Source organism: Trichosurus vulpecula, chromosome 3 (genome assembly GCF_011100635.1).
Source record: "Trichosurus vulpecula isolate mTriVul1 chromosome 3, mTriVul1.pri, whole genome shotgun sequence".
Classification (NCBI taxonomy): Eukaryota; Metazoa; Chordata; class Mammalia; order Diprotodontia; family Phalangeridae; genus Trichosurus; species Trichosurus vulpecula.
Genome location: NC_050575.1, coordinates 210,325,077 through 210,340,341, shown reverse-complemented (window position 1 = coordinate 210,340,341; position 15,265 = coordinate 210,325,077). Strand labels below are relative to the sequence as shown.

General features: G+C 45.6%; 1 protein-coding gene across 1 annotated transcript in view; it reads right to left on the bottom strand.

Annotated features, from left to right (window-relative positions):
• The window catches only part of KCNK3 (potassium two pore domain channel subfamily K member 3), a 64,247-nt gene extending 51,129 nt beyond the window's left edge, over window positions 1–13,118 (bottom strand). The window contains exon 1 of the mRNA XM_036748083.1: window positions 12,577–13,118. Coding sequence (XP_036603978.1) covers window positions 12,577–12,859 — 283 coding nt within the window. The 5' untranslated portion in view covers window positions 12,860–13,118. The remainder of the gene's footprint in view (window positions 1–12,576) is intronic.
• Between the last annotated feature and the right edge of the window lie 2,147 nt (window positions 13,119–15,265).

The following is a 15,265-nucleotide window of genomic DNA, read 5'->3' as shown; positions in this document are numbered from 1 at the left end:
CTGATTCCAAACCCAGTGATTTATCTACTGCACCACCTAGCTACCATACTTGGAATATAGTAGGTGCTTAATAAATGCTTATTGAATTCAAGGATACCAGTTTTGATACCTGAGACCAATGAATTCCAAAGTACCTGAATCACTGTTGTGTTACTTGGGAGACATTTTGGTATGGTGGGAAGAACACTGGCTTTGGAGTTAGAGAATGTGGGTTCAAATCCTACCTGTGACACTACCTGAGTGATTGTGAGTAAATAACTCAACTTCCATGGACCACAATTTCCTTACCTGTGAAATAAGGTGGTTAGATTAGCTGGCCTCTGAGATCCTACCAGTTCTAGATGCATGATTCTATAATTTATCATTCTATTTTAGGGGTAGAGAAGGGTTAGTAGGGCCTAGCAGCAGTGCCCTGCTTAACTTCTTCTCTGGCATCCTCAACCTTTTTCCTATGGACTAGATGTTAACTGTGCTTCCTTAATAAACAGCTGTGGGCTTGAATTTGGTGTTTGTATATGTCTAGGAGCTGCCCACCCACTCTCCTGCTTCACAGATGAGACAGGATCAGTGCTTTCCTTCAAGCTGAAGCTTGTTGTTTCTTCAGAAGATGGGAAGCTTAGAGGCTGTACTCATTCTGCTGAGAAGGCCTACAGCCCTGGCCCCAGAAGGGAAGGATCTTTTCCCCCATTTTCTGTAGTTGGGCAGCTATCTCCAGGCCTCTCCCATTTTCTGGGGGCAGCTGGAGCCTAGTAGCCAAAGCTAGAGGGGTGGAGGTAGGGGTGGAGGGAACCCCAGAGGGACAGCCACCTAGCAGGTCACAGTTAGAATGATTTTTCCTCAACATGTCTAATCTGGTTCTTTCTGAATGAGAGTCATAAATGATCAGGTAACCAGTACATTCCTGGTCAGGGACACTGTGGCCACAGCCAAGTCAGAGGATTTAGAGCAAAGGTGCTCCTCAGAGACTTGAGTACTCAAAAATAGGGACTGGGGGACAGATAGGCCTGAGGGCAGGGCTAGAGGTGTGTCCATGGAAAAAAATACACGTAAATAACACTCAGACTTGCAGCATATTCTCTGGGCCTAGCCTGGTATTGTACCTGAATAAGGCATGGCACAGATACTTACTATTTTGATACATTTTCTACAGATTCTTGTTCTGACTACACATGGTGACCTTCCACCCAGAAGAAATGCCAAGAGGCATTTGAATGATGGAATGATGGATTTTGGAGTTAGAGAATGTGAGTTCAAATCTTACTTCTACTATTTACTTACCTGTGAGACCTTGGGCAAATCACTTAATCTCTTGGAGTTTGGTTTTGTTGTCTTTAAAATGAAGAGTGTGGATTTGATGAATGCTAAAGTTTCTTTTAATTCTAAATCCATGATCCTGTGACTGAGCTCAGGGACTAAGAGCTCATGAAGCTTCTTTCCGCTTAGTCAAGAAGTTAAGGAATCCCAAACCTATGAGTCTAGAGGAGAGGCAGGAAGTACCTCATCCCACTGTACCTTATGTGTATTTCACAGGGAAGTGACATCAACAACAACCCAGTGATGTGGGGGCAAGGGCACTGACCAGGATGGCAAAAGCCCTGGATTCTAGCTCTGGCTCTGCTACTGACTCTCTCTGCGACTTTGTCCTCGGCAAGTTCTTTCAGCCCCTCATCCTCAGTACCCTCATGTATAAAGTATGTTCTCTAAGCTTCTTTTCATCTATAATATTCTTTGACTCTATAGTCAGTACTGGGATATTTTCTCCTCCCTCTTTCCAGTTTGGGTAACTGGGGAAAATAAAAAAATGTTTGCTCTTAGCATAGTGTTTGGCACACAGTAGGCTTTTAATAAATGCTTGCTGATTGATTGTGCCTGAGAAAGTGGAGGACTGGGTGACCATGTTGATGAGGGAGAGAGGAGAGGAGAGAGAGAGAGAGAGAGAGAGAGAGAGAGAGAGAGAGAAGAGGGAGAAAGACAGAGAAAGGGAAGGAGAGAAGGAAAAGGAGAGGAATTGATGCAGAAATAGACATAAATACAGAGACAGAGATAGAGAGACAGAATGAGAGACAGAGACAGAGGAGAGATGGAGACAAATAGATACACAAAGAGAAAGAATAGGGAGAAAGAGAAGAGGGGAAAGAAAAGAAGAGAAGAAAAGAGAAAAAAAAGAGAAGAGAGAGCATCCCTCTTCTTCCTCTTCCTCCTTCTTCTCCTCCTTTTCCTATGAGCAGCAAGTAGCAGTGGACTCCCATAGGACTAAGCAGGTAGGGGAGTCCACAAACTGGGGACTCAGAAGATTTATTCATACCTTCATTTGGGATAAGGTCTCTTCCAGCTCTACATATGTCATCCTATGAATGCTAATTTTATCTCCTTTCTTTTAATAAAAATTTTGACTTTAATATTGTGAACATTGAAAGAATATAAACTCCTTGAGGACAAGGACAGTTTCATCTTTGTCATTGTACGACCAGAGGCTAATACAATTCTTGGCACATAGTAGGCACTTAATTAATCAATGCTTGACTGATTTTTGTTCACAAGTGGGAAGTTGGTCTCATTATTCTGGGATACCTTCATGCACTGTCCCTGGGTGGGGGCTATAAGCCAAGAGAATGAGAAAATTTCCCAGAGTGTACCATGGTCTCCTTTATGTCATGAGCATATCTGATACAAGGAGTACATTTCTGTACCCTGCTAGCAAATGCATACATTTACTGGATACCTTCCTTTTCCTTTATCCTTCTTCCCTCCTCTCTCTCCTCCTGTGCTATGGCTAAGCCTTCCACATTTACTTGAGTGACTGAGCAAAGCCCCTGCAATCTGGCTGGTTCCCCTCCTCTCAGCCCCACCCTTCCACTCCAGTCCCAGCTCTGGTCTCATTCTCGTTAGAGCAGCAAATCTCTTGCCAGGACACTCTGGCTTAAGTATCAACTGGGAACCTGGCGTTTCCTTGTTCTCTCGCTCCTGGCATTTTAGAACTCCCACTGTTCCACCCCAGCCCCAGAACAACTGCTGCAGCCCCATGAAACCAGAGCTGGCATCATAGATAGACTCTCAGCCACCCCGTCTGGTTCAGCTCTAGAAGGGTGTGAGGGGTGCCAGAGTGGGGTGGAGGCAGCAGAATGTGAAGAAAAAATAACACTGGGTTTGGAATCACTGGGTTTGAATCTTGATTTGGCTACCTGTGTGACTGTGGGAAAGTCACTTCATTTCTCTGCTTAATCTATTTCCTCCTCCAGTTAACCTGTTTCCTCATCTGGAAAAAGAGGGGCTGGATTTGTATGATTTCTAAGGTTCTCTCTAGCGCTGTCTTATGATCATATGGTGGCTGGCCAGGGGTAGGTGCAGAATGGAGCCCTGGGAACAAGAGCAGCTGTGGTAGGGATGACCATGAAACACAAACCAGATGTCTCTGGACTCAGGGCCACTGGTGACAATTAGGGGTAACTCCTACTTTGGCTTACCCTGTTTCCCAGTAGCTTGGAGCCAGACCATTTCTCTTGTTCTGGTTTCTTAGAAGCTCACACTATTCTCACTCAGGGTGCCTTTGGAGTTGAGGCTGAGGGCTTAGATTCCCTCTTTATGTGTCTCCTCCCCCTGTATTGGAAGGAAGCAAGGGGCCAGCTGCAGCGTGCCCCTAAATGGGAAAGGGAAGGGAGAGGCCTGAGCTCAGCCAAAAGGACCTTAGTAAAACGGGAGCAACACCAGGTGGGGAAAGAGGTGGGGGGGGGGGTTGGCAGAGCTCAGGCTGCATCTTCTGGGCATCAGAGGCAGATGCTGCATCTGGTGACAGTGAAAGATGCAGTCAGGTGGGTCCCTCCATGGGGGGGATGGTGACATTGGCTAGAAAGCAGTGAGAGAGTGGTATCGGTAAGACCAGCTGCAGATCAGAGCTTGGCCCTCATTGTTTGGCGATCACAGACAGAATGGTAGACAGTGGCATCAAGGAATGCCAGAAAGGGTGGTGGGAGTTCTGGGGTAGGCGTGGAAATTAGCCCAGGAAAATAGCTGTTTCTGTCATCTTCCTTCTCTAAGGGCGGTACAGTAGAGTGGAACTTGAATCCAGGAGAGCTGGGTTCATGTCTCAGCTCTAACTCTAATACTCTGTAAGACCTTGGACATGGACTAGGGCCTGTTCTATCTGTCAAATTCTATGACTGCTCTATCCTAGGGCTCTTATTCCATAGACGTCACTGAAGTCAGGAGCCCAGAAGGCAAGAGCCACAATCGGCCCCAGGAACTGGGGGTGGGGTTTTTTCATTTTGCTCACTGCGGCAATCGTAACACCCCCCAGAAGTTTCTGCTCTGGTCCCTGCTTGGGATTAACCTGGGGGTTGGTCAGGGAAAAGAGCTTTGGAGTTTGGGGAAATTTTTTTTTTTTGCTTTAAAATAAATCAACACCCAGATCTTCCACTTGAGCTGCCAGCTGAACACCATTTTTAGTGGCAATTTACTCTATATTCATCTGTACTTGTTTATGTTTCCCTTGTGAGCATTTTAATGTCTCGGTCTGGTGTTTTGCCTGTCTCCCTTTTGGGCTGGGTGCTGCATCTCTTCTGACCATGTAGTTCCTTTTTGAGTAGCAGCTTGGTATGATAGATAGAACTCCGGATTCAGTCAAAGAACCTGGATTCAAATCCCAGCTCTACCACTGTCTCCCTTGGTGACTGGGGTCAAGCCTTCACCTCTGTAGGCCTCAGTTCCTTCATCTGGAAAATAAAGGGATTCTACTTGCTGCTGAGTCGTTTCAGACTCTTTGTGACCCCATTTGGGGTTTTCTTGACAAAGATATTGAAGTGGTTTGCCATTTCCTTCTCTAGCTTATTTTACAAAAGAGGAAACTGAGACAAACAGAGTTAAGTGACTTGCCCAGGGTCACACAGCTAGTAAGTGTCTGAGACCAGATTTGAATTCCAGTTGTTCTGATTCCAGGCCCAGTACTCTATCCACCATGCTACCCAGCTGCCCATTGCCACCTAGCAGCCCATGGGGATGGTACTACCTGGCCACTAAGATTCCTTCCAACTTGCAATCTATTAGCTTTTTAATTGGCTTCCCTGCCAAGGTTCTTTTCTCTTCAATCCATCTTCCACACAGTTATTAGAGTGAATTTCCTAAAGCACATGTCTGATCATGCCATTCTCCCACTCTAAACTACAGTAGCTCCTTGTTACCTATGAGATCAAATATAAACTCTATTTAGAAAGTCCCTCATGACCTGGCCCTAACTCATTTTCCCAGCTTTATTACACATTACTACCACTTGTGCCCTCCCCACCAAATCATCTTGTGTCTATTTTATATTTTATATTTTTATATATTTAATTTTTATATTTTGTATTTTTATATATATACATATATGTACGTGTTTTATATAGCTATATATATGTTGTATATGAGAGAATGCCAGCTCCTTAAGGGCAGGTTCTGTTTCATTTTTGTTTTTGTCTCTCTAGCACTAAACACCATGCCTAATACAGTAAGTGCTTAATAAATGCTTGTTAATTGGTTGATTGATCCTGTAACGCTCATACCGCTATACGTATGGACAAGCTGGTTTGTTTTTTTTTTAAAGTGACAAATGCCGAGATTCTATGTACCCATCCACAAGAAGGTCTGAGCAAGAGACAATGTGATACTGGGCACAGGATTTATATAGTCAGGGGTCCTGGGTTCAAATCCACAATTTACCATTTAATCACTTCATCCAGACCTCTCCCATATTCCAGTTTCTTGAGCTTTCAGTTTTAAGCTGATGAGTGGCTAACACAGGTCTTGCTGTCCACCCATTACAAGGCAGCCCATAAAACTTCCCAGCCTGTGAAATGGGGATCATCATAGTATGGGGCACCTTGTAGCAGCCACCTCACAGGGCTGGGGATGGTGATGCTCAAATGAATAATGGAGCACTTTGCAAAACCTAAAAGTATGTCAGCTATATTATGATTCTGATCCCTAAGGTTCTTGCTAGCTCTAAATCCTATGATCTCATCCATGATCCATTATCCCCCAGGGCCCTCCCAGCTTGACATTGTTCTATGGTTCTGAAGGAGAGAAAATGTAGGGACAGAAACTGCACCCTAGTGTTATCGATCTAGAGCCAGAAGGAACGTTCAGAGGTCATTTAATCTCACACCTTCATTGTGTAGGTGCAAAAACAGAGGCCCAGAGAAATCCAATGACTTGCCCAAGGTCACTCAGGTCTTAAGAGCAGTGCTTGGACTGGGATCCAGGTCTCCTGACCCATTGAGTGGTACTCTGACTGCTTAGCCACACTGCTTCAGCTGCTGACCGTTATGAGGCAAGAACTTGTTAGACCGTCACGTGCTAGAGAAATGGAAGCTCATCTGTCAGATGACAAGATCAGACTGGAGGATCTCTAAGATTCCTCCTTGATCTAAAACTGCTGTGACTCAGGGTAACAAGTTAGCCAAATGCCCTCTTTCCCTCAGAAAAAAAGCTCATACAAAAAGGAAAAGTCCCCCCACCCAGAGCCTGCCAGCCCCAAGGGAGACTGGCCCCAAGTATATACTCGAAATTGGTATCTCCGATCTGACTCAGATTATGTTCCCCTCCCCCCAGAAGAGTTGGTGGCTCCCTATTGCCCTAAGGTTTGCCAAGCTCTTTACACATATGATTTCATTCAATTCTCACAAACACCCCATGGTATCTGCATTTTACAGATGAGGAAAGTGAGGCTGAGAAAAGTTGAATGACTTGCCCAGCATCACATAGGTAGTAAACTGTCTGAAGTGGGATTTGAACTCAGGTCTTCCTGACTCCTATTCAGGCATTCGATTCACTAGATTATCTCTTTTTGGCATTTAATTAGACTAGCTTTCCAAGCCAGGAAGCTTGGTGTACTGGAAAGGCACTGGTTTTAGCTCCAGCTCTGCCAGGCTGAGCTCTGTAACTTTGGGCAATCAATTTACAAGCATTTGTTAAGTGCCTATTATATGCCAGAGGATACAGAGACAATATTGCAATGGTTTTTGCCTTCAGCCTAGGAACTTTCCCTCTCTGGGCCTCAGTTTCTTCATGAACAAAATTAGGGAGTTGGGCCAAAGGATTTTTTTTTTTTGGTAAATCATGAGTTTTGACCTAATGATTTCTGCATTCTCACTGTTGATATATAGACACTACCGTCGGGGAGATTAATAACTCAAAAGTAATACAGTTAAGGTTCCCATCAATGAACTTAGATAAGGCCAAAATAAAAGGTTTTGTTTTTTCTGGGAGATTTCTTTCTAGACTAAGATCCCGTGAACAACTCAAAGAGTAGCTAATACAGGGCTTGCTGTCTCCGCCAGTGGCAAGGCAGTCCATAAACAGTTTCATCTCACAATGCATGGGCCCAGGCTCTATCTGGGCGTGGTAGCATATGGAAAAGGCTGCTGGGGCCATCCAAAGGACACTCAGAAGGGAAAAAAGAAGGATCATTTTACATAGATCTGACTCCTGCTGTTTTGGAAGGTGGCCCACCCAGGCTGTCAAAGGGGCCCTGAAGCAGAAGCAGCTGCTGCCTCTGAGCTTTCTATCAGTCAAAAACTGAGCTCCTGGATCGAAATGCCCAATAGCAGTACCTTTGTCCCACTTCTAATCCTCCCCCCCACCCCTCCCTATCCCTACGCCAACCACTTGCAGGTGCTCTTCCAGAGTCTGGTACAACATGGAAGCTGCCAAACAGACCCAAGATGGCAGATGCAGTGGGTCTTGGTGATCAGAAAGGGAAAGGGGAGGAATAATCAAGGGGCTAAAGCTGAAAACTAAAGACTCTGAGAGGGGGGAGTGTGGGGCAACCATGGTGCTGGCACACTGCCCTAATGCTGTTTCTCCTCTTACCAAAAGCATTATAAATTAATAATGACCAGAACCACATATTGTCTGTCTCCCTCTGACTGCTTTTAGTCTTTTGCTTCCTGGAGTATAAGGTTCATTTTGGAAAGTAATAAGAGGGTCTGGTTTCAGGGTATGTGTGAATGAATGTCCATTGTTGTCCCTATACCTCCTCATCATTATTATCATGTTGAAATTACTTTTCATTTTTTTAATATATATTGTATCTTTCTGAGTATCTCTCTCTCCCCTCCCCATATGCTGTTGCTTAACACAGTACCTTGTACTTAGTAGGCTATTAATAAATGCTTGCTGATTCAATTGGGCATGTACTATATGCAAAGGCATAGGGTTATAGGTTTAGAGGTAGAAAGAATCTTTGTGGTCATCTAGTCCAACCTCTCATTTCATTTTATTTTTTAAAGTTTCACTGGGTATCTTTTTTTGTATCACAGTTTTTCCAAATATACATTTCCATCTCACATTCAATGAACTTTCCCTTGGAACAAAAATTTTTCCACAAGACTGCCACATTAACCTTGGCCATCAGCATCCACAGTATACCACGTTCATGGTCACCCATGTCTCCAATGACAGGGAGTAGGCACATTTTCTTATCTGAGGACCAAATATTAACCCCTTTATTTTACAAATGAAGAAACAGTGGGTCGGAGAAGTAAAGCTACTTGCCCAAGATAACGTAGGGAATAAGCTGCAGAACCCGATTCAAGCTCAGATCCTCTGACTCTAGCATTCTTCCAACTGTACCACATAGGTGACTAGGATTTGAATGCGCAAAGAGATGTGAATCTGTTTTCAAGGAACTTATAGTATAGCTGGATGAACACAGCATGTAAATAACAATGTTTAATAGCATAAGCTAAGGGGCAAATGTCAATGTGAGCCTTGCCATCTTTTTAGTTGACCAGATTCCCCATCTCAGAGTCATCCTTGACAATTTCCCTCAAGTTACCTGCTCTTGTCGATTTTCTCTTTACAAAACATCCCATATCCATCCCATTCTCTCTATTAAGAGAGTCTCTACCCTAGTTCAGGCTCTCATAACCTACTAATTGGTTTTCCTACTTCTACTCCCTTTGCTTTCCAATCCTCTCCACAATCAGTTAAATGGTTGTTCCTAAAACACAGGCCTGAGCATATCACCCCCACCAGTGTTCAAAGATCTTCTACTGTCTCTAGGACAAAATGCAAGATAAGCCTCAGCCCTTCCCTGATATGTCTTTTACCTATCTTTCCATTCTTGTTACATATGCTTCCCCTCCATGCACTCGCCATTTCAGTCAAACTAACCTACATGTTACTTGTTTATCACATTCTATCTCCTGTCTACGTGCCTTTGCCAAGTAGTCTCCAATGTCGGCCATGTACTCCTGCTTCCTTCAAATCCCTGGCTTCCTTCAAAGCACAACCCTGAATGTAGCCTCCTACAGTCAACCTTTCCCTAAACCTTCCATTTAATAGGTACTTTCTCTTTCTTCAAGGGAATTGGGACAGGACTTGTGATTTCGTGGGTTTCAGGAACTCCCAGGAAATACTTTTTTTGCCAAAACCAAATATTTTCTCTGTACTTTATAGTAATAGAAAGTTTCTTAGGATACTGAGAGGTTAAGTGATTTGTCTAGGATCACACAGCCAGATTGTGCCAAAGGTAGATTTGAACCAAGATCTTCTTGAGTCAGAGGTTAGCTCTATCTATAATAAAATACTGCCTTTCCTTCCTTTTGAAAATTTTTTATACATGACTTCTCAAAAATCTTAGTGACAATTTAATCTATTGAGGCTTAAAACTGCACCAACACTTTTGGGACACCCTGTATATACTTGGTATTGACTTACCTGTGTGCATGTTAAATCTCCCTAGTAAAATGTAAGCTACTTGAGGCCAGGGTGTGTGTGTGTGTGTGTGTGTGTGTGTGTGTGTGTGTGTAGTTGCCTTTCTACCCCCAGCACAGTATCTTATACATAGTAATTACTTAATAAATATTTGTTAAATTAAAATGAAACAATATAGTTTATCTGGTATAGGCTGTAGCAGTCTAGATGAAGGGGTGATCCCAGTGAGTTGGAGAGGAGGGTAAGAAGGCTTCCTGGAAGAAGATTTGAGATTTGATCTGGGCCTCCAAAGTAGAATAAGACTTAGATATGTGCAGAAGACAGAAGAGGCCATATCAGGCATAGGAATCAATATGAACTGAGGATGGTAGGCTAGGAATTTGCATGGCCACTTGGGCAAGCATTAAGTAGACTAGAGTGGAGGATTTCTGAAGCAGAGTAGGGGAAAACAGCTTCACAGGATTGGCCTGGGTCAGACAGCAGAAGATCTTGAGTGCCAGGATAAAGAGTTAAAACTTTATCATCAGTAGACAGTGGGAAGCCACTGAAGGATTCTGAACAGGGGAGTAGTGCTTTAGAAAGATTAATCTGGCAGCCATATGCAGGATGGATTGGAAGGCAGAGTGAGGGATATTGGAGCCAGGGAGATCTGCTAAGAAACTACTGCTGCAATATAGATGTGAGGGAATTGAAGGCTAGACTAGGTTGGGAACAGTGGTAATGAAAAAATTGGGGGTTGAGGGAAGTATAAGAGACGTTTTCAAAAAAAGAATGAATAGGACGTAGTAATTAATTTTATCTGGAGGTGATTAAAAGACCTTTAACTGGATCTCTAGAACCAGCTGGCCAGGTGGTCTCCAATGTAGGTGGGGGTAGGAAGAAGGAAAAGAATTAAAAGATGAGAGCCTAGACCAACCTGGTCACATCAATTTTGATGGAGGTGGCCCTCTCCCCAAATAACCCCTGGTCCAGTCATCCTAATCTATCCCACAGTATCCAGCTGGAATTGTGGACTAGATTTATTTCCCGTTTGACTATATTGGCTCCTGATGGAATACCCCTAGATTTCAGAAAGGAACGAAATAAGCAACCTCCCCCACAAATCAGGACTACTGGTCCCCATTATGCAGGGGTAAATACTGGGACACCAGGACTTGCCTATGGTTCCTCAGTGGGCCAGGAGCTCAGCTGAGAACAGAAAACAGACCAGCGATCAGTCACTGAGCCCTACTAATTACCTATCATATTAAACTACACCTTCTCTTTGATTCCAAGAAGAATACCTCAACCCTCCTCCCCAGGCCAAACCTGGGAAATGGGCCATAGGAACTGGTGGAAAACCAACATCTGTCAAGGGAAAGGATCTGTAAGAAAAGATGAGAATGAGGGTGATGGAAGGAGAATCAGCTTCACCAGAGGTTCCTAGCTCCTGAGAAGGAACTGGAGGATTTATGAGAAAGAGGAGGGGCAGGGATTATTTTTTCTAACCTGGATCCCCCTGGATGTTACACTCCAGCATAAACTCTTCCTCTAGGATGTGAAGAAGAGAGCTGAAAGACTGACAAAAGGCTGGGCATGCAGTAGGAAGGTGTGTATTCCTCAGAGGGCCTCCCTGCCACAGAGAAAACTCCCTTCTCCCCCTCCAGTCTCCTGCACTATCCTGCAGGCTTGGCCCTGTTGAAGAACATTTTCCTGGAACCAGCCTCCCTAAGGGAAGAATGACTGTGGGTGTGGGTCTGTCAGTCTGCACTAGCTGAGAAGGGAAAAATTCTAATTTATTCCTACAAGGTGATTCTCTTCTGGGACAGCAGGAAGAAAAGGAGAGTAAAGCTGGGTTGGGAATTCCAGCTCCAGGCTGTCAGTCTCAAGAGAGATTAAAAAAAAATTGCACACCCATTTCCCCTTCGCACACATGCACACACTAATACCTATACAGTCACATACAGAGTTCCACGCAGTCCCTTATTTTTCCAGATGCGCTGGGTGCCATGTCTAAGATTTCAAAAGCCATATAGGAAAACCTGTCACTTTGCTTTTTTAGTTACAGTTCCGACATTCACACATCTTCTGTATCAATAAATAAATGAAACCCACGTTCATCCCCAGCTCCCAACACACACACACACACACTCACACAGTAACATACAGAGAAACAACCATACAGTCACACTCTGACACTCTCACTTTCACTCACACCCCCTAACGGTGGTACATACACTGGGATAGTGTCTCAAACACAGGGACAGTTTTTCTCTTTTCTGCAACCCCAAATTCTGGGCCTCATGAACTCCCTTGCTGGGCCGGAGCCAAGTTCAGGGAGGTCGAAAAGTGAGGCTCGTGAAGTCCTCCACCAGAGCTCAGAGCTCAGGAGCAGGAGGATATTGTCTTGCCCTGCTCCCTCCAGACGAAGAGTCGTACCCGTTTTGCTTTTTGCTCTCCCAGCAGGCAGGGCTCCCTGAGAGCAGACTGGCAAACTACGAGTGCGCTAAAGGGGAAGGGTCTTAGGCTATGCAGAGGCGGCTGCTGAGGGAGGGACTCTCAGCTCCCCTGCCTGGAACTAGAGGCTCCCTGCGTCCAGAAAGAACTGAATTACCATAGTGGCCCTGCTTTTCTGCCTCCTCTCACCTCGGCACTCAGTGCCTACATATCCACTTGCCCTCGGGGCCACCTCTCCGCGTTCCTTGTTCTCTCTGTTCCTTAGTACCCGATGACCCCAAGGTCCTCAGCCTAGCTCACCCTTCCCGTCCCCAGGGCCCTCTCTCCTTTCCTCCCTCCACTCCCCAGAGGCTAGCTCTTCGGTCCTTCCTCCCTCCCCTCGGTGTCCGTGGCCGACCGCTCCCCGGGGGCCCCGTCCCACTCCGCCCCGTCCCCTCCGGGCTGGGTTACCGATGGTGGTGATGACTGTGATGGCGAAGTAGAAGGACCCCGCAAAGCGCCACTGCACGCCGGCCTTGTGTGGCTTGAGCAGCAGGACCACGCGTTCCAGCTCCTCGTAGCCGCCCTGACTGAGGTTGTAGCGCGCCCGGAGCTCCAGCTGCTTTCGCTCTAGTCGCTGCCGGTCCGTGGTTTCGGGCTCCGACTCGAGCGCGTCGAACACAGCGGCGCCCACCAGCAGGTAGGTGAAGGTACAGACGATCAGCGCCAGCGTGCGCACGTTCTGCCGCTTCATCTTCCCGCCGGAGCAGCGGACCTAGAGCCCTGGCTTCGCCGGGCTACCCCGGCTCCAGCCGCCGCCGCCGCCACCACCGCTGCCGCTGCTGCTGCTGCTGCTGCCGCTGCCCCGTAGGCGGCCTGGGGCATGGCTGCGCTAGGCTTCTCCAGCGCTGAGGGGACCAGTGGCTCCTCCGCTGCTGGGCTCGGCGATCTGTCTGTGGCTGCCGCCGCGGCCGCGTCGGAGCTGTCCCTTCAGCACCACCCACCCTCCCTTCTCGGCCCTGCCCCCCTAGCTCCCTGGCGGCCTGGCTCCCGCCAGCCCTCCCGTCCAGCCAAATAAGGACTGGGGAGACGCACAGAGGTAGGCGAGGGGGATGGGGGAGGCAGAGGGGAGAGAGAGGGATAAAAGGAGAGAGAGAGAGAGAGAGAGAGAGAGAGAGAGAGAGAGAGAGAGAGAGAGAGAGAGAGGAGATTGAATCCTCTTCACACACATGCATTTATGAAAACACACACACACACACACACACACACACACACACACACACTGGTATACATGGCCCTATGCACACAGAATCCAGCACCCAAGGAAAACCCTGTCCCTATAAAATTATGCTTCTCCCAGAGTCAGTAAATAACCTAAGACCCATTAGTCTGACAAGCAACCCTACAAAAGAACAAGCCTTTAGACACATTCCCAGCAAATCATGCTTCTTTTTCTACTCCAGGTCTCTTGTGCCTTTCTTGGTGGGAAGAGTACATGTCCTGGTTACCAGGATGGTTGGTACAGAAGGGTCTGTGGAAGATAGGACTGGTCTGGCTTCTGGGCAGAGCCGGGTCTGAAACTGGGATAGGTTCCAAGTTAACTTTGAACAGCAGGCTTGGCAACAGGCAAGAGAAACTCATGGCAAAGACTGTTCATCCTGAAAATGTCCCTAAAGAGTTTCTTGCCCTTCTCCTTCCCCTCACTCTCAGTTTCTTCATCTGTCTGAGGATAATGGTGGCAAAATATATGTTCATAATGGAGGGTCAAGGTGGGGGGGAGAAGAAGGGTACATAACACTATGGCCTCCTTTTTTCTTTTCCTATGGCTGTGTGTTATGATTGACTGCAATACACTATGATGTAATGAAAAGGCTCAATTGGACTTGGAGTCAGAGATTTTACTACTGGATGTGCCAGTTTTTAACTTACCATATGACCTCTAGCAAACTACTCTTTGAACTCTAATTTCCTCATCTGTAAAATGGGAATATATTGCAGATATTAAAGAGAGATTACCTGGTACAGCTGATAGAGAACTAGCCTGGAAGTCAGGAAGATCTGGGTTTGAGGTATCCTTAGTAGGGATTCTACCTGCTAAGTACTTTTAGAAGCAGTGTATTATGATGGAAAGGACATATGCTTTGAAGTCAGAAGGGCTAAGTTTGACTCACAACTCTATTACTTCCTTGTGTGATATTGGGTAATTTACTTTTTTCCCTGTGCCTCAGTTTATTCTTTTGTAAAATGAGGGGTTTGGACTAGGTGATACCTAAGCATCTTTTCCACTCTAAACTGTTACTAGGGGAGGAGTTTACCTGCTGACTCCAGTGACTTGACTGTATCCTTTGACTGAAATTCCCAACATTTCCTTTTATATAACAAAGAGAACTTCTGTTTATAACTATTTTCTGGGAAGGATAACAAAAAGATCTAGCATTAACATCTTAATTCAAATTAATTTATCAGAGTATCTTCACCCAGGAGGACTCTGAGCCCATAGTTAACCAAAGCAGGTAAAGAGGCATGGAAACAAAATCTTATTATCTTCCCAATATCCCAATATCCCCAGCTGGATCTGGAAGTTTGGGGAAAGCTCCTGGGAAGCTTATAGAGTAAATGTACGGAGGAGAAGTCATCAGTAACTAACTCCAAGTAGTTGTGCAAGGGAAGGAAGTATTAGAGGGGAGGGGAGAGAAAGGAATGAGCATTTACTTTTCAACCCTTTGAGTTAGGTATTCTAATTATCCTCATTTTTCTTTTGAGGAAACTGAAGCAAACAGAGGTTAAGTGACTTGCCCAAGGTCACTCAGCTAGTAAGTGTCTGGGGTTGGATTTAAACTCAGGTCTTCTTGATTCTAGGCCCAGCACTCTATCCACTAGGCCACTTAGCTGCCTCAGAGCACTAGAGAGTCAAAGTGGAGGTAAGAATATCAACTCTTACCCTCATCTCAGGTAACCTTATGTCCCACCAATACCACTGAATGAAGAGGTATACCTTTCAGAAAGCTATATCTCCTGACTCATGGAGCAGGGCAGACAGGGGCTATGGGGATCATCATAGATTTCATAATAGAAGAAAGAGTACTGGATTTGGAGGCAGATGGTCTATATCCAAATCTCGGCTTTGCCTCTATGATCATAGGATATCATATCAATTATG